The sequence below is a fragment of the Theropithecus gelada genome, chromosome 7b (assembly GCF_003255815.1).
Source record: "Theropithecus gelada isolate Dixy chromosome 7b, Tgel_1.0, whole genome shotgun sequence".
Lineage (NCBI taxonomy): Eukaryota > Metazoa > Chordata > Mammalia > Primates > Cercopithecidae > Theropithecus > Theropithecus gelada.
The window spans coordinates 62,299,103-62,318,416 of NC_037675.1; the positions used below are offsets into that span (position 1 = coordinate 62,299,103).

The following is a 19,314-nucleotide window of genomic DNA, read 5'->3' on the forward strand; positions in this document are numbered from 1 at the left end:
ATCAAAAATGTTTTTTTATTCAATATATATTAATTCTCTTCTTCCTTCCACTTTCCCCTTTCGCCCTTGGCAGAGAAGCAAAGAATTGAGTTAAAACCTTTGTGGCAGTGTGAATAAATTATAGCTAATTCCAGGAACTTAGCTGCATCCTACCTTGACCCATTTTTTTCTATTGGACTCTTATATTGCTCTATATGTTTTAGTTACACAGGTTTATTAAACATGGATACAAATGAAAAACAGACTTGTTGTTATGTTAGAAGTTTTAAGTTGCTCATGCATTAAGCTTTTGACACACAGGAAGTTTGAATGAATGAGTGAAAAAAGTTCCAAGTTATTAAAATGTTCTGGTACCTGATTTATTCATTTGGCATACCAGTAATTCTAAGGTGGGTGAAGCTCCTTTACTTCCTGAAGAATCAAGGTAGTTTCTTAAACTAAGCATTAAAACAAAGCTGGAATTATTTGTTTCCAGAAGTGTTAAGAGTCATGCTAAGTTGTCCCTCTTTGGCCAGATTGCCCAATTTTTTTTTAGTCCTGTTTTGTCAAGATAGAAAGGCTTAATTGCTTTAAAAAAACAAAAACTGTGTGTGGTTGCAGAAAAAAAATTGTACTGTTATATTGTTCTTTGAGATCAATGAGACTTTTCTGTATTTACTTTTTCAGACATTATTTTGAACTCAGGCTCAGTCTCAGAGATTTCTTCAACATGTAATTTTCTAATGTTTCCTTTCCTCTAAGGAATGAGACAATATATTCTTGGAATATTGAAGTACTTTTGAAGTAACTCATATGTTTTCTCCCCTCTTCCATTTGTTTAGGTATTTAGGGCTTGATTTAAAACACATTTATGTAGATATATCAGTAATATAATAGTATTGTGATACTGTTTATTTCTTAAGCATATGCCAGGAAGGAGAGCATTAGTTAGGTGTCCAAAAATCAGCCAACAAAACAAATCAGCTCTGAAAATTGTGAAGCAGTGAATATTTTAGAATTATTTTTGAAACCTCTTTCAGAACTGTTTTTCGATCCCGTGGTAATTTGCTATGTAATTTAGTACTAGTTTAGGCACTCCATGTACAGTTGGCATGTTTCCTTTTGAAAGATAATTATTTATAATAAAAGTATGAATATTTCGATCTCGGAATTCCTCTTTAAAACTTGAATCAGCTTTACTATTGCTTTTTAAAATGTTACCAATTTATATTTGCTTTTTATATCAATGCTACACTTCTTGTTTTGTTTTAGGTATTTAAACCATGTCAGAGCTGCCTCACCACAGGACCTTGCTGGAGGCTATACTTCTTCTCTTGCTTGTCACAGAGCACTACAGGATGCATTCAGTGGGCTTTTCTGGCAGCCCAGTTAACCATTTATAAGATTTGGACCTTGGAGCTGAACCAGTGAGCTAGCAAAAGTAAAGCAGCCTTGTAAAATTATAGCTATATGCAGCTGCACAACACAGTCCTACCACTAGCAGCTGTGTTAAAGTATTTATAAAGAGAAAATTTCAGAACTAACTTGAGGAATATAGGGGATATATATTTGTGAAAAAGAATTTTTACTTATATTTTTCAGAGGATTTGACACAATAAGCCTCATCTGATGGAAGAGAGAAATAAATAATTCACTTATGTGTGTTTGAGGTTGACAGACTTATAAAATCTTTTTAAAAAAATAAAGCTATAATTTATATTAAGTTCTGTGGTTTTTCTCTTATTACAGTGTTTTACTTGAACACATTTTAAATACCATTTTGATTACAACATTTACTGTTAATATCCAAGTCTATTATTTCTTCTCATAAAATGTTCCCCCTTTTCCTAATGTCTTGTTAATACTAGTCCAGACAAGTGGATATATTTCCTTTGACCAAGTTATGGCAAGAAAAACCTGACCCATGATAATGTCATTCCCTCAATACTAAGAACTCAATGCCTGTTTTAAGCAGTGGAAAATGAGGCAAACCTTGATCAAGGTGTTATAGTTCCCAGCTGTGAGCCACACTAAGGATAAAACAGAGCCCAGCATTAACCTGCTTTAATGACACATTCAAAGAAGTAAGTTAATAAAATTTAATACTTAAATGACACGTTTCACCTCCAATGTAAGCTCATTTTATGATGAATCCTTTGGAGACTGGAGAAGGTACATTTTAAGTACAATTCCCCATGTATAAATTGTATACTTATACAGTTTTTTGTTGAAACTTCAAAGGCTTTTATTACCAGGGTTTTGCTTAAAGAGTTTAGATATGAATAGGATGCTATTTGCAGCATCTCAACCTTGTATGAGTCTGTTACACAGAGCATTGGATATGGGATATAGTTTCTTAAGGAAATTAAGGGATTTCCTATCAAATCTCTAATACAACAGATACTAGTTTTATGGGTAGAAACTTAGGTGAAACAACACTTGTGGTTACATTAGGATGTACTATCCATATGTAACAACTCCATCTTATGTTACTAAACAGGTATTAATTAATTTTAGCAATATATCTTCAACTTTATTGTACTTCTAACTATCTCTGATAAATGAGAAAACCAAGGCATCAAATAATTGAGTAGACAAAGATCATATTCACAAGTTAGTAAAAAGCCAGAATTAGAATACAGACTTTTTTTTTTTTTAAATTGAAGTCCAATTCCATCTACATTCTACCAGACTGCATATCCTATTCCTGTATCTATTAGGTATTCCCAACTGAGGATTAGTGTTTTAAGTACAGTCTATAAATCTCTTCAAAGAATAGTTAGAACACTGAACGTAGAGTTAAGGCTTTGCAGCAGCTAATTGCAAAAATTAGGAATCCAGTATTTTGAAAAGAAACACTACTGCTTGTTCTCATACCTTTTATAAATGTATTTTAAAAAGAATGAACTAATTAATAAAACGTATCAAAGGCTTTTAAGATTTGTTTTGAGCCTGCCTTATTGTGCAAATTGCATGCACCTGGTTTGGCAAATAAATTCCAAAACCTTTATACATTTGTAAATATTTTGCAGTTGCTATTGCTGTACTTAGTTCCATAGGCCAAATTTAGAAGTTAACTGACCTTATTTGATCAAAGGGAATGGTGAAAAATAACTTAGTGACAATTCACTGAGGTTTAGTGAATTCACTGAATCTACTAAACAACAGAAACATTCTAAATTGATGTGCTTATCCCCTACCATCCGAGTGATTTACTCTCAGAGACAAAGGCTGTACATATCTTTCATCTACATAAGTCTTCAAGTATTTTATGAGTACAGAAGTAACAGTTAACAACTACCGTATTACCTGTGTCCCAGGCACTGTGCTTCATGCTTTGTGTATTACCTAATCCTCAAAACAGTTCTACTAGTATTTTCTCCATTTTAACAGATGAAGAAGCTGAGACAGAGGTTAGGTAAGTTGCCAACAGTCATATAACTTAAAAATAGCAGAGCTGGGATTTGAACTCAGGCAGCCAGACTCCAGAAGCCATGCTCTAGAGATGACCATCAAACAACTGCTATGCTAAAACTAGTCCTGGGTAGTCGAACTTCATAAGACTTCCAGGAAGTTCTACAGATCAAGTATCTAGATCTTTTATGGGATATAAATGACATCAACTAAATGATCTTGTTGATGTCCTAAGAGAAGTTCTGAGAAATTCATGATGTAGAAAATGATTTTACTAATAACTATACTCCCTCTTAAGCAGATATTAATGGTACAGAATACATTTACATCATAGTTAGTATACATGATTACTTAGTATTCCTTAATTTGATTCAATGAATATTTCACCTATGCTTCTCTTAGAAGTTGTCTTTAGGCTGTCAACAGGTTGTCAGATAATTATTTTAAAATCCAATTAAGGTGGTAGAAAACCTGTCAAAAAGTTAAGAAAATTAAAAATTGTATCTAATGAGCTTTCCAGCTTTCCAGCTGTCATTTTCTAGTAGATTCATCAGGAATTCATGTACTAGGTATCATATCTGAAAGTTTAGGGTAGAGCTAGATTTAAATAATGAATAATCACATATTCACTTATCCACTCTGAAAGAAAAGGGGGAAGTTAAAAGTTAGTAGATACATTCAGGGATTCTGTTTTCTTTACAATTACATATTACATATTTTGTCCAGAGTAACTAAATGGAGACAAGAGTCTTACTACTTTACATGTATGAATAAGAACATCATTTGTACTCATACTTTATAACCTAGGACATCAATGTAAACTTGGGTTGTTTCAAAACAATTTGAATTAAGTAAGGAATGAGTGCTCAAGTTCATTACATCCCTATACTGCTTACTATTTATTGCCTTCATTTCTTTACAGGACCTGCCAGACTTCTGAAAGCATTTGAATTTGGAATTAATGATCTAGATTAGGGTTCTTAAACATTTTCTGTAGGGCCAGATAGTAAATATTTTAGGCTTTGCAGGGTAACAAGCAAAATCGAGGATATTATGTAGGTACTTACAGAACAAGCTAAAACAAATTGCCACACTGTTTTTTTCTTTCAAACTGTATCCAGCTTTATTAAAGATACTTTCCATAAACAATCATGGTATTTCAGGCAGGACATGGGCATACAGTCATTAACAGTATACAACAACTTCCAAATTCTCTTCTTCAATGGACTATCAAAAATCAGCCGCTATAAAACCCAATGAAGTCTTCATCTGATGCTCTGAACAGGGAAAGTTTAGAGTGACAGTTGACATTTCACATTTAGCATGTTGTTAGGCAACTTTTCACAAGCCAACCCTGACTTTCAGGAAGTGAAATGAAAATGGCAGGATTTATCTGAAGATCCACAATCTAGAAACGGAACCACTCCTCTTTTGATAGGTGCCATCTCAGCGGCATCACTGGAAAGTCCAGATTGCCAGACACACTGGTAACCAATGACTGGGGGTCAGGTCCCAACAGATGTCTGGGCTTAAGGGAGTTAAGTCTATGCTGAAAGATGGAAAGGGAAAAGAAGACATAAAAACGATTTGTTTTTCCATACCATAAGGCTTTTGTGCCAAGGTGGCCATGTGTGTCAAAGTCAGGGAATCCCTCCTCCTGGGAGTCAGGAGGAAGTCTCTCAAAACTAGAAGGGAAAGGTGTTTTCCCCACATCAATCCAGCGTCAGAGACATTCTATTAGTGACATATGCCCCTTCCCCACAAAACAACAATGAAGTGTTCTGTGTGCTAACAACATAGCTTAAAAAAGGTAAAATTCTGCATTTTTATAAAACTTGATAAAGAATAGTATTTCAAACCGTACAGTCACCAGAAGTACACAGCCAGCTATCAAAAATGCACACACTTCACCTGGGATCTCCAGCACCTTCCCCCTCCTTGGCAGCATCAGCTTTTCCCTTTTTCCCTTTGGGTACTTCTCCCTTCTTTGCAGGGGCCTTTTTAGGCTTGGGCTCTGGCTTTGGAAGAGCAGGTTTAGCAGACAACCTCGCGGATCTTCTCTGTGGTTCGTCCTTCACCTTGGCTTTATCTCCTTTAGCATCCCCTTCAGTCTTTCTCTTGGGCGTGGTGGCGGTGGCAACAGCAGTGGGATGTGGGTGCTGGGTGCGGGACGCAGCAGCGCGCGGGCTTTGGTCAGTCCAGGGGTATCATTCTTGCCTCTTCTTCACACTGCTCCTACACTTTTTAATTGACAACATTCAAAATATAGTCCAATATTTTGTAATGCCTTTTTTGGTGAGAATAACTTTGCCTTTAATTAGGGTTCTAAGTAAGTGTTCCCTGTGATCAAAATCATTTGTAAATTATTGCCTATTAATGGTTATCATTAACCATTATTAACCATTAATACTAATGGTAATGAGATTTTACACATTTCATCTTTAAAAATGTCTTCTCATACAGACAGGTATTGCCAAATACTGCTATCAATCCAGGAGCAGATGAAATTAACTGAGTATATTCATCACTTGAAAAGCATTTGTAAAATTCTATTAGATTTCTTCCTTGAAATTTGCCTTTTAGCATGTCATTATTTTAATCACTTCTTACCGAAAATTAGATTGAATCGCCTCAATTGCAGTTAAATAGATTTTGAAATAGGGAAATTTCCTTTGCACTTGCACCCAGGTTCCTAAAAATGCTGAACTCGGAAAAGATATTCACTACAATTTGTGAGAATGGAAATCTCGTTTCTTGTTTTAACTTTTGATAGTATGACAAATGTGTAAGGATATTGTGCTTCAAATATTGTGATTCAAATATCGATTGTCAAAATGACTGTATCATGGTATGTTTCATATTAAAGTTGTTTTGCCTTGTGTTTTAGGCCATTCTTGCATTGCTATAAAGAAATACCTGATACTGGGTAATTTGTAAGAAAAGAGGTGTAATTGGCTCACGGTTCTGCAGGCTATAGGAAGCATAGCACTGTCATCTGCTTCTCGGGAGGCCTCAGGAAGCTTTTACTCATGGCAGAAGGCAAAATAGGAGCAGGCACTTCACATGGCGAAGGCAGGAGCAAGAATGTGTGGGGGGCGAGTGCCACATACTTTTAAATAACCAGATCTCATAACTCATTGTGAGGACACCACCAAGGGGATGGTGCTAAACCATTCACGAGGGCCACATGTAAGTGCTCACGCCTGTAACCCTAACACTTTGGGAAGCCGAGATGGGAAGATCTCAAGCCTAGGAGTTCAAGGCTACATTGAGCCGTGACTGTGTCTCTACACTCCAACCTGGGCAACAGAGCAAGACCCTGTTTCTAAGTAAAAATAAAGAGTCAAAGAACCATCCAGAATCATTTCCTTTTTTAAGTGACTATTTATGTTGCTTTCAATGTCCTTAACTCTTTGAGCAACTGTTCTTGCCAAAGGCCAGTAATCTTAAGTTTATTTTCTCTGGACGTATTGAGCTGCTGCATCCAAACATAATTAATTCACACCATCAATAAATGGCTTTCTTTGCTTGGCTAACAACTGATTCACTTACTTACTTTGGTTGCAGTCTCATTTTCATTTTGTGAAGAAATTCTGCTTTGATATTTCCATTTTACATTTTCTAATTTTTCTGACAGTTGCTTGCCTGTGAGTTGGGAATACTGTGATGAGTGGTTTGTTTAGTAATGTCAATGGTTATTTTATTCTTTTAGCTTAGCTATAGATGCTTTGTCATCGAATTCAACATTAAAATAATTCACACCCTACTGTACCTTGAAAGTACAACAAAGTCCACTTTTCTTGTTTTGCTATAATAGATATGTTCTGGTAATAAAAAATAAAATGTGGGTTCACGTGATATACATGGCACTCAAAATGCTGTTGTTACAACCACGTCAGTGATTTGTGATGTGCCAAACAGCAGTGTGAAGTGATGACAGTGACATTCAGTGTGTGTTGCAACCACACTCAACTCTGCTGTTGTTCAAGAAAGCAGCTGCAGTCCTCACTTCAGCAGCACATATACTAAAAAACTGGAATGGTACAGAGATCAGCATGGTCCCTGCGCAAGGATGACACGCAAATTCATGAAGCATTCCATATTAAAAACAAAAAGCAGCAGCAGATGATATGTAAACAAATGAGCATGCTATGTTCCAATCAAACTTTATGAACTCTGAAACTCTTAATTTCATACAGTTCTTTTTAATTTTTAAAACTGATACATAATAGATGTCATACAATTTTCACATGTCACAAAATGTTCTCTTATTTTTCAACCAATGGAAAATGTAAGAACATTATTAGGCCACAGGCCATATGAAAACAGGTGGTGGGCCAGATTTGGCCTGCAGGATGTAGTTTGCCTGCCCTGTTCTAAATAATTCCATTTTTTATTACTTTTATGGTGATAGTTAATCGGCAGTAAAGGAGTAGTTATGTAAAGGACAACTATAAAGTGGTGTTAGTAACTTCCTAGTCAGTACTCAATCACCCTGCCTTCAAAAGTGATTTTCCCTGAGAGAAAATATTTATTCATTTTTAATAAAAATTAGATATGTTATAAAATAATTGTATATTCTAATTTAGATAATAGGGAATGTGTTTGGTAGACTTAAAGTTTAATTGGTAATCCTCAATTTATAAAATAAGGCAAAGTATAAGGATTCAATAGTAAAAACTGAACACTAAAATTTTATTAAATAATACACATTATATTTCACTACATATAAGTCTGGTAGGGAGATGGAGAAAACATTTCCAATTAAGTGTTTGAAGCAATTTGTGTTTTTTCGTCTGAAAAGGCTTCAGCTGTCCTCTGCCGTTTAAGAGGTGGATCTTCATGATTCTCTGTAACAAATCCAGAAAACCTATTTTAGGTAAGATATTAGCAGTTGAAAATACTCTTAAAAAAACAAACAATATAGGCATTTTTAATCTAGTCAACTTAGACATGAAATAACATTCTTGCAGATTTACTATTTTAATGAAATAGCCTTCTGTTAAGACTGAACTAACAGAGTAGCTTTGTATTAGACTGAACTAATACTGCATTAAAATTTGTAAAACTGGGAGAACTAGTCACAATTGAACAGTAAGGTTTACATTTAATTTCCCAGAAACTGCTCACCTGGATTTTTGGTCTGGTTCTTGTAGAGTACAGCAGCAGGAATCTGAAAGGTGATGCACAGCATTTCCTTGTTTGGGGCCACATTTCTTACCAGGTGAACTGAACTGCATGCCTCCAGAGAAATGCCTAACACAGCTCCAGCCCTTTGCCGAACATCCTCAGCAGGGTTAGCATCTTTGGAAAAGCTGTAGCAGTGCACTACGGGAAGGAACTCATTGCTGCATGGCTGTCCATCTAAAAGCCATTTGAAAGCACTAAGAAACTCTATAGCTTTTGCTGGCAAGTTCATGACAATGTGCACAGAGGGTTTTCTTTCTTTTGACAGACTCAGCAGCTGCATTAACTCTTCTTTGACTGGTCCTTGGAGGAAGTCTTTCCCATCCAAGTTGAAGATTTTCACCTTTTGGTCCACTTTATTTAATTTACAGTTGTGCAACAGCCATTTATGAGATTCAGGATTGAGATCATTGGCAAATACAGTGCAGTTTTTCTTTGCTACTGGAATGGCAAAGGGCCCAACCCCAGCAAAAACATCAAATAGGACATCCCCAGCCTTGAGAAGCTCTGTGATACGGCTGTGTTCTGTAGACAGACGGGGATTCCAATAGACTTTTGAAAAATCAAATTCATAGGTATACTTGTTTTCTCGAACCTGAAAAAAGGTGTTATGCTTTTGGTTAATCTCCTTGGTCCTAAATCCTAACCATTGATATTGGATAGGTGTGTAAACACACAGGCAAACACATACACATTTAAATTTACTGTAAGAGCCAAACAACAGTGCCTTTATAGGCATTTTAATTAGATTCCTGGTGTTTATGCTATTCCTAGGGCCAGTTAATATACTGCATTAGACTTCTTCGTGAGAAAAAGTCATCTCTTTAATGGCAAGTGGCTCTCTATCTCAATCCTATAGGGCCATGGCCATAAAGTAGTTACCATATCACATGAGGAATTTTTCAGACAGGCCAATTAACTGGCTTAATTATACTCTTATGTCACCAGATAGACAAGACCTAAAATTTTGAAACAACACACTACCCATATCTTCATGGTGGGTAGCCAAGTTGCAGACAGTACTTCTATGCAGTAAACAAGCTTCCCTCCTTATTTAGTTTTGTGTTTGTAAAAGGGAGCCATGGTAGATGTGTCACTGAATTTTGAGGTATTTTAGTATGTTTTTAGACAGCTACTTGAACTTTGCAAATTTTATGTCTATAAATTAGAGTCAGTGTATAGAATGAATCATTCCCAGATTCTCTTTCCCAAATTTGGGTTTTCGTGGGTAAACTAAATATATACAGTGAAGCTAATTCTTGAACAAAAGACTTTTTAACATTTCTTTTGGGTTTATTGTAGTAGACACCTTATAAAACAGAAAATAAAACTTAAGTTACAGTCATGGAGTATGACCTCAGCCATCATCTTAACTCATTAATATGTGGATGAAGAACCAAAGGCCAGAAAGTTCCTAAGTTCTATAAATCTAATAGATACATCTTCTATCTTTTGCTTTCCAGGACCTTAATTCCCAATTTGTATGTATTTTTTTTTTCCTCCTCCCAACCATATCAGATGCTTCTGGCCAAATTATTAAGGTTACAGAGGTGGAAATGTTTCTGCAGATTTCTGCCAACTAAAAGTCTTTCTGGGTATAACCTAGAAGATTTAAATATATTTCGAGAACTATTTTATACATACTGTTCTATAACTTGCTTTTTATCACTTATATTGCTTTCTGGGAATTGTCTATTGTCAACCTATCAATGGACAACTTATTTTAACAAATATGCAGCTAAAAAAACTTTAGTGATGGAAACATTCCATCGTATCACTGTATGAGAATTTAACCAATTCTGCTGAAAAGGCTTTATCAATGTTATTCCATCAATAGCATACATAAGTGATCACATTCTCACATACTCATCAACACTGGCTGTTATAAGTATTTTAAATCTTTGTCATCTATTCTGATTCTAAACATTATATTGATATACATCTTACTTGGAGATAATAAAATATACCTTTGTCATCATGTTCTGCTCTCCAGATAGCACTTCCATATGGAAATTTCGGTACATATTGTCAATATTATTTATTTTATTTACTGCTGAGGTGATTCCTGGATTTTTGTCAATCATAACCTGGCCTAAAAGAAAAAATGAAAATCCATAAACTGCCTATTGGTTGCAAAATAAAAGCTAAAATTGTTAATATGAAACAGAAATGAGTTGTATTTCTTTTGGTTGATAGGTTGATAAAGAGTGCACCTACTGTGTGTAATGTGGCATGCAATTTAAAAAATTCAACAGATGACTAAAGTTAATGTCTGACAGTCGCCAATACACACACACACAAAATGTTGGGTACATTTTTAAAGAAAACATTTTGAGGAGTTTGGGTCTACCTAATGTTTTTTCCATGTTTCACTGAATCTTTTCAAATGAGCCAATAAACAAGGAACCAAAAAGGTAGATCACAGGGAATTGGGAAAGAATGGAAAGAGATGTAAAGAACCCTGGCAACAAATGGACTCAGAAAACAGTAAAACATCTGCCGGTTCCACTGGCCTCAAGCCAAATGTCTGTTTTACTGTGGCTTTGGAACAAATGCCCCCACTTTAGAAATACATGCCAGCAAAACAATGTTTCCCAAAAAAAAAAAAAAAAAAAAAGCAGATTCTTTAGAGTCCTATCTAAATTAAATGTTCATTTACTTCAGAGCAGAAAAGCTACAGAACTGGCATACTCATGGCCTTTTGATGAATCTATTTTTTTAGTTAGCACTTTAAAAAACTTATAAAAATCTATATGCTATTTCATTGCATAACTTGACTTGTAAATCAGCACACAGTACCCAATTATACAATATCCTGAAATACAACAGCATTTGTCCAATTTCTGATAATCAGATACTTGTTTTTTAATATAGTATCAATAAACAAATTAATCATTGTTCTTACCATGTCTGCTTCATGTATCTGAACTCAACTTTTAAGGTATGGAATTTAGTTTGAAATGAGGAATGAAATTTATAAATTTTTAAAAACTAATCTGAAGGTCTATAGTAAAAGCTTTAAAATTACTACTGTATGAAAATGTTTCACTTTTAATATATGAGTGCCTCTATGAAAGAAAGCTTATAAAATGGGAATGCCAGAGGAATGTTTGAGTTAGGGTAGGCAGTGCCTCATAGGAAAGCCTAGACTTGATATTTGTACCCAGTCACAATTACAAGGATCTGTTTAAGTATTTATGTTACCACTATCCATTATTACTCAATTCATCAATAAAAACAAAAGAAATGTGTAACAGGACAGTATGGTGCTTGACATATTGTAGAGGCTCAATTGGTTGAATCAATGAAAGCATAAGTAAACATCTTGCACTTTTGACTATAAAGTACCCAAATTTATGAAACCTAGTATTTAACATAGCCCTGAAGGCCTAACAAGTCTTGTGTACCAAAAAGATCTCTCCTCAATGTAGCTGCCAAAGCATGTGATTCAAGTTTAATCTACACTGATGTATTGGTGTACACAAAAGCCTGGACCAATATTTGGAACCTGCTATGATTCTAAAGAAGATATTCCAAAATGGCCCTTAAAAGAGGGTATATAGCTCAAGATCTAGCTTAAAGTTAACATGACAAAATGTTCTGCCTCTGTAACTTGGTGTTAAAAAAATAATTTTTAAAGCTAAAATTAACAATTTGCAAATTCCCTTCAAATACATGAATATTACTATGACACACGTACCAATTAACTGTTTGAAAGGCAGTTGATGATCTCGAAGGTTCAGGTGTGCAATATGTCCAACTCTGCTAAATCCTGAAGTTACATCTTGACCTTCAGGAAGCACAGCTCTCAAGATTTCTTCTGACTTAAAGTTTTCATATGTTAGTTCCAAATTATATTTAGAGATCTGTGGACTGACATTAAGCTGCTCTAAAACACTGAGTTCTGCTTTTTCAAAGGAATCATGAGTAAATATTTTATAGGGATCCAACAAGATTAGTCTACTTTCTTTATCTTCTGGATCTTCAATCACACGTTTTATGCCTGGGCGCTGCAACGCTGCCCTTCTTAGGGATCGCATCAATCTACTGACTATTTCTTTCCTCACTTTAAGCACTGGAATGTTGACTGTCTTTTTAAAAGCTGTTCTATCAAGTTTTGTCATGCCTCGGACATCAGAGGGTGGTGAAAACAATTCAGAGTCTCTCTCATGTGTTTCTATTTCTGGCATGGTTGAGAATCTTTTTCTTTGACCCAGTAAGAAAATACCAGGTGATTCCGAAAGCGTCTGTGTCAGGGATGTCCAAGCTAGTGGAATCAACGATTTTGATTCAGTTATGCTATGGCGTTCCAGTTTCAGAAGTCTTCTTGAGAATCCAAATGGCCTCCATAAGATCCTTAAAAAATAAAAAAAAATTCACACACGACAGCTTTTGAGAATAAAAATCTAAATTCTACTATCTCAAATAACCTGCTAAATGCTGTCAAAACGTTTGGTGGTGTGTGGGAAGTATACTATCTTTTCCAGAACAGGATGACTTTTTCAGGAAGTCATATTAATGGTAGATAATAGTGGTATATATTAAATTTACACTTTCAATCCACTGCTGCCAGTTCAGAGGGCTTAGTGATCCATCAGCCATACTCAATGATCCTCTTCACCCACAATTTTCTAGATAATACATTTGGGATTGGAAGGCTGAAGTATGAGTTAAATGGTCATCTGTAAATGAAATAGTCATTATACACGACCATTACTAGTGGCGATATTTATTAGGATAGTTTCATGGGTGCTTATTGTGTCAGATGCTGCGCTAAATGCTTTATGTACATTATCAATCTTGGGAGGTGTGCAGTACTGCACCCTCATTTTGTAAATGAGTAAACGAAAGCTCAGAAGTAAGGTAACCCATCCAAAGTCTCCCAGCTGGTTAGTGGCTAAGCATGGATTAAAACCTAGTTTTGGCTGACTTCAGTGCTTGTGTTCTTAATATATCGCTGCGTTGTTTGTTTTGGATGCTTTACTGCCACGTGTCCTGCCTTTAATTAGAGGCTTCTGTATTTGAGGACGAGAGCTTTGCTGAGTGTTATATGCATAGTATCAGTTATTCACTGTCTTCTAAAATACCAAAGAATTTTGTAAAAAAAAATACTTGTAAGGGGAAAGGGCCGTGTCCCAGAATCCTGTAAAGCAACGAAGTCTTTCACCGTCAGAGATCAAATTAGGTCCAAATGGGTGACCCTGGATAAATTACTATGAGTCTCGGTTTTCCCATCAGTAAAATGTGTCGAAAGGCTTTTGAAACATTCCTTACTATCCAGTACCTCGAATCTAAGCTCAGCACCTAGGCGGGTGGGTGACCTCACGATGTTTTTGTGCCCAGGCAGCACGAGGCGGAAAGCAGCCCTGGGCGGGCTGGTACCTCCCCTGGACCATTAGCCCCTAACGAGGCCGCCACCTTACCAAAGCACCATTCCAATTCCCCAAGTCGCTCTGCAGCTGGATCCGCGAGCCGACTCCTCACCTCCGGCTCCGGTACCGATCGGATGTGGGTCGCCAGTGGATGAGTTGGTCTTCTATGACATCATCACTGTTCGCCGCGGAGACGGCAAGCGTCATCAGATCACGTCCACTCGCTACTCTCCTTCCCGGCCCTGGTGAAGTACGGAACGCCGGAAGGGCAGTGCTCAAAGCTCCGCCTCTGGCGCGACCGACTACCGGAGCGCAGGGCAGAGGTAAAGGCTCGCAGATGGACCTGGTAGTTAGCCGGAGAGCAGCATGGAGGCGTCCTGGGGGAGCGTCAACGCTGAGCGGGGCTGGTATGTCTCTGCCCAGCAGCCTGAAGAAGCGGAGGCCGAGGAGTTGAGTCCGTTGCTAAGCAACGTAAGTGAACTCTGTTCGCTTCCCGGCGCTGACACCCGCCGACTTCCCTCAAGTGCCTGCCAAATAAGACCCAGAAAAGGAGGACCGCACCGGGAAGGGAGAGATGCTGGAGCCTGAACCCTGGGGGATGGGGCCCGAAAGCAGCCGCCGAGATTCAGATGAGATTGGCGCAGTTATGAATGTGATAGCAGCCTAGCATACTCTAGAAAGAAAAGATGAAAAGCGTCGGGTGGAAGAGATGCAGCGTTTAGTGCATGATGGGATGAGCGGCCCTAGGATTATGTACTCACTGCTGTTAGTATCTTTGTCACCTTATTTTCTCCACCAGTCTCGTGAGGTCTTTGCAAGAGTCACAGGATTTTCCTTTTCCGACTTAGTCATGGAGGGAGGGAGAGTAATAAACATTTTAATACAGAAATTCTTAGCGGCAGAATGGAAGTGGCTTGATAGTAAGGGTATAGCACGTTCCTGACCCTAAAGCCTGTGCAGTGGGCACTCTGCTTTTTAACTCGAGTCCTAGGCACTGTTCTCAGGACTTTGTTCCCAATGCTATTTGTGGGGAGGGGGATGTTTTCAGGGATACCGCCAGAACAACGTGAATTGCTTCTATTTATAATATTGTCGTTGCAAGGTATTCCTGACCATCCTTCCAGTTTGGTAGAACTAATTCATTAGATATATAAGTAGAGATTAGTTGTGCAGTCCGAGAAATTGAGGAGGAACAACTGTCCACGGCAGTCCCAGGTTGACTCAGCAATTCTTTAGTAATCACATGAGCTGAGGCCATATCCCTCCTCTCCCTCCCCACCCCATTCCTGTCCTATCTTCATTTCTTGCAGTCACAAGGTTAGTCATGGCCCTTCCTGAACCCTGCCTGTCTTGTGTACTGGTGGAAACCCTAGATTCCTGGAGCTGCACTAGTGGGAGGTGGGAAGGAAAGGAAAGGAAACTAGTGTTGGTTAAGCAACTAATATGTCATACAAAGCCTGGTGGTTTGCAGCTTTTTTCCATAATCTTTCATTTATGGAATTTCTTTTTTTTTTTTTTTTTTTTTTTTTTTGAGACGGAGTTTCGCTCTGTCGCCCAGGCTGGAGTGCAGTGGCCGGATCTCAGCTCACTACAAGCTCCGCCTCCCGGGTTCACGCCATTCTCCTGCCTCAGCCTCCCGAGTAGCTGGGACTACAGGCGCCTGCCACCTCGCCCGGCTAGTTTTTTGTACTTTTTTAGTAGAGACGGGGTTTCACCATATTAACCAGGATGGTCTCGATCTCCTGACCTCGTGATCCGCCCGTCTCGGCCTCCCAAAGTGCTGGGATTACAGGCTTGAGCCACCGCGCCCGGCCAATCATTTATGGAATTTCTTCACGAAATTTTAACTTCACCATCCAAACATTTAACATTACTAAATTTGTGTGCTTACAGGAACTTCACAGACAGCGATCCCCGGGTGTTTCATTTGGTTTATCAGTGTTTAATTTGATGAATGCCATCATGGGAAGTGGCATCCTTGGCTTAGCTTTTATTATGGCTAATACTGGTATCCTTGGATTTAGGTGAGTCTTCATATTTTACCATCACATTTTTTTTCCATTTTGATAATATACTGAGAAACAGAGAGAAAGATTCCAGAAGCTGCTATTATCCAATTTCTAATTAAGTTATTTCTGGGGTTTTAGCATTTTTCTTGCTATTCTTGTTGCTAGTCTGTACCTTGGAGGGATACCACATAGCTTCTTAAATACAAAAGTGTGACTAGTTTTTAAAAATGGGAAATTGATCCACATTTCATTTATAATGAAATATGCCACTTAAGAGTGGCATATTCATTGTGTCTCCTTGGCCAAAGTGAATCAAAGCCATGCAGATTAACTTCCAAATAGCAGTTTTGTGAGTGCAAATACAACACATAATCTTTTCATTCCTCGCTCTCTCTTTGTATTGTTAAGTAGCCTTATTTCACTTTCTGAGGCCAGGCGTGTGTTTTGTGCCTGTTCTTTTTTATGTTTCAGAACTTGGCTTGTAGGCCAATTTGCCCAAAATAGAAGACAATCCTGGATATTCTGTGCTCTCATAGTACTTTGTATATTCATTTTGTTATTATAATTGTTACAATGATATGTTTGAAAATTAATAGTCCCACTTAACTGAAATCCTTTATAACTGGAGGTCAAGGCAGGCGGATCACTGGAGCCCAGGAGTTTGAGACCAACCTGGGCAAGATGGTGAAACCCCATCTCTGCCAAAAATACAAAAATTAGTTTAGTGTGGTGGAGTGTGCCTGTAGTTCCTAGCTACTTGGGAGGATTGCTTGAACCTGAGAGGTTGAGGCTGCAGCGAGCCATGATCGGGCCACTGCACTCCAGCCTGGGTGACAGAGGGAGATCCTGTCTAAAAAATTAAAAAAATAGAAAAAATCCTTTGTAACTGGACCTTATCCTTAGCATCTAGCACCACAAGGCTAATAGAATGAATGAATGACAAGTTGGCTTTGTTTGTCGGTAGAAGCAGATCTATTTACTAGAAACTTTAAAATGCCTAGAGAGTCTCTTTTAGGTTTATTTCCTGCTTTTATTCCAAATTTTTTGATAAGCAAAGCAACTTTTAAGTAACCCACCTTGCTTTTATTATGGAATGTATTAAAAAACTTTCATTATTTTTAAAATTAAAAACTATATGTGACACCTTAAGCAAGACATAGAGGACTTGTTTTTGGTTCTCTTTGAAAAATCATAATTTATGCACCAGGGTTTACATGCAACATATACTGCTGAATGTGTGCCCACCCAGTCATATCAACCATCATTTTTGGTGATGCTAAACTCTTATTTTGTGAAGTTCCTGATGTCAGTTTAATGACATGTGTACTTTTACCTCTCAATTTTGTTATTTATTAACAAGTATTAACTGGACCATAGAGAGAAAATTTCTTCAATGACCGGGGCAGTTCATTGGGGATAGCTGTATAGAAGCTTGTCCTGCTGGTGTGAATAGGAAATTATCTAAGTTTTTTCTTTCACACTGTTGGTGAGAGGACCTCAATCATTACATTGTTTGCACATTTTTCAAATTGCATCATTAGAGGTATGTTAACTACATTGGTTTAGTTTGGTTTGGAGAGTGTGTGTGTTTAATAGATGCTAGAAAATACAGTCTAAATAAATCTTAAATACACCTTAATAAGGTGAAGGTGTGATAAGGAGGTCCACATCACTGGAAGTAGAGAGGGGAAGGGAAAAAGAGAAGACAATGAGATTGCATAAGTAAAACTTCTACTTAGACTCAAAATAAGAAGAAAACCAGTCATAAAAGGGAAATATTACAAGATTATTTAATGGCTGATTCAGCAGTCAGCAGACAATAATGCAAAATGCGGAAGTTTGCTTGTATTTTAAATAAGTTTGGTTTTTATTTCTTTTTTGATTTCAAAATCAGTATATTTTCATTTAAATAAAATGTGGTAAATACAAAAAAGTAGAAAAATATCTTCTTAATTTCCTAAATGAACATAATTCAACTACTCAGAGATAGTTCCTGTGAATATTTGACTGTTAAGAAATTTGTTTTGTAAAAAAGACAAACTTTTGGGAGGATTTGACCAGGTGTTCTTTTATGTTGTAGCTTCTTGCTGCTGACAGTTGCTCTCCTGGCTTCTTACTCAGTCCATCTTCTGCTTAGTATGTGTATTCAGACAGGTAAGTAAAAATATTATGCTGCTTCATTTAATAAAGCAGTCCCTTGAGTTTGTATCTACATATAGAATTGGATGTCTCAAATCTAATATCCAGTGAGCATACATTTTTATTAGGTAGGGTGATCAGAATGGAGAATTTGAAAAACCAGATATACAGACCCAATACTGTGGGAGAATATCCAAGCACAGGGTGGGAGGAGGTAACTAGCATTTTTGTCTGCTTTCCTCCACAGCGCATAACCTAATTTTCTGGAGTAGAGTAGATTATGGGAGGATCTAAAAGGTGTTCAAAGGATCCAAACCTTATGCTTATGGGGAAATCATTTTCTCAAGGAGAGAACACATTCCCAGAGCTACTGCTGCCTTCCCTGCCCCCATCTACCTGCTAGTCAGAGGTAGGGATGGCAGAATTAGGATTGTAGGAAGTAAGGTCACAAAGCTTTAATTTATTTAGATGCATTTTGTATTTTTAATTGCAAGTCTAGAATAGGGTAGTTTCTTCCTAAGAGAAATAAGTATGTGCAGTTAATTCGATGTATTTGTGTCTATTTTTTTTTTCCATTTGGAATTTTATTATGCAGTTCAGTCATGTATTGAATAAGTTCTTTTAGGATCCAACAAATAAAAGTATATGAATTATAGAAGTGCTTTTGTAAGGTTTTCCTTTTGTCATTAACAGATATTCTGTGTTCGTCAGTCCTGGTCTTTTTATCTGTCTAGTCTCTTTTATCTTTGGATTAGGTCAGCTTTGATGCAAAAATCATGGGTTTAATTCTTAAATGGATGAATTCGTTTTGCTCTATCTGGCCTTGTGATTTTCAGATTTTAAGAAGAAAAGTAGATACACAAAATAGATAAAAATGGATTTCTTAATTCATTTAGTATTTCTATAAAAGAATACCTGATTCTGCATAATTTATAAGTAAAAGAGGTTTATTTTGCTCATAGTTCTACAGACTCTGCAAGAAGCATGGCCCTTATGAGGGGCTTCTCTGCTCCATCTGCATCTAGTAAGGGGCTCAGGCTGCTTTCATTCATTGGGGAAGCTGAAGGGGAGCCAGGATGTGCAGAGATCACAGGACAAGAGAGGAAGTCAGAGAGGAGGGGCATGCCCAGTTCTTTTTAACAACCAGCTCTCATGAAACTAATAAAAGTAAAAGCTCACTCATTACCCCAAGTAAGGCACCAAGCCATTCATGA

The 19,314-nt window shown here is 37.2% G+C and overlaps 3 protein-coding genes and 1 non-coding gene across 8 annotated transcripts in view; 3 read left to right on the forward strand and 1 right to left on the reverse strand.

The window, feature by feature from the left end:
* Positions 1-1,702, forward strand: part of MNAT1 (MNAT1, CDK activating kinase assembly factor) — a 240,507-nt gene extending 238,805 nt beyond the window's left edge. For 2 of the 3 annotated variants that reach the window (XM_025392771.1, XM_025392773.1), the window contains one exon: positions 1,252-1,702. In XM_025392771.1, coding sequence (XP_025248556.1) covers positions 1,252-1,372 — 121 coding nt within the window. In that variant the 3' untranslated portion in view covers positions 1,373-1,702. The remainder of the gene's footprint in view (positions 1-1,251) is intronic. The other variant, XM_025392772.1, reaches the window with a different exon arrangement.
* Positions 1,703-7,394: 5,692 nt separating this feature from the next.
* On the forward strand, positions 7,395-7,500 carry LOC112629507. The gene has a single exon (XR_003120617.1). It is a non-coding gene; the product is annotated as a U6 spliceosomal RNA (small nuclear RNA).
* Positions 7,501-8,059: 559 nt separating this feature from the next.
* TRMT5 (tRNA methyltransferase 5) lies at positions 8,060-14,984 on the reverse strand. 3 transcript variants are annotated; one of them, XM_025392694.1, is made up of 5 exons: positions 14,065-14,984; positions 12,281-12,936; positions 10,548-10,672; positions 8,524-9,175; positions 8,060-8,243 (listed from the first exon to the last, which is right to left on the reverse strand). In XM_025392694.1, the coding sequence occupies exons 1-5, from the start codon at positions 14,157-14,159 to the stop codon at positions 8,158-8,160; spliced, it is 1,614 nt and encodes a 537-aa protein (XP_025248479.1). In that variant the 5' UTR covers positions 14,160-14,984; the 3' UTR covers positions 8,060-8,157. The 3 variants fall into 3 exon arrangements, with proteins under 3 accessions (XP_025248479.1, XP_025248481.1, XP_025248480.1); XM_025392696.1 differs by having other exon boundaries at positions 14,004-14,206; XM_025392695.1 differs by having other exon boundaries at positions 13,885-14,120.
* The window catches only part of SLC38A6 (solute carrier family 38 member 6), a 64,154-nt gene continuing 58,994 nt past the window's right edge, over positions 14,155-19,314 (forward strand). Inside the window, exons 1-3 of the mRNA XM_025392697.1 lie at positions 14,155-14,423; positions 15,846-15,976; positions 18,042-18,115. Of these exons, the coding sequence (XP_025248482.1) occupies positions 14,319-14,423; positions 15,846-15,976; positions 18,042-18,115 (310 nt within the window). The 5' untranslated portion in view covers positions 14,155-14,318. The remainder of the gene's footprint in view (positions 14,424-15,845; positions 15,977-18,041; positions 18,116-19,314) is intronic.

Coding starts and splice junctions, on each gene's coding strand:
- TRMT5 (XM_025392694.1), bottom strand. CDS start 14,159: ATGACGCTTGCCGTCTCCGCGGCGAACAGTGATGATGTCATAGAAGAC. Junction 9,176..10,547: donor AGCAGAACATGATGACAAAG/GTATATTTTATT, acceptor ACCTTTTTTCAG/GTTCGAGAAAACAAGTATAC. Junction 8,244..8,523: donor GAACCAGACCAAAAATCCAG/GTGAGCAGTTTC, acceptor GATTTGTTACAG/AGAATCATGAAGATCCACCT.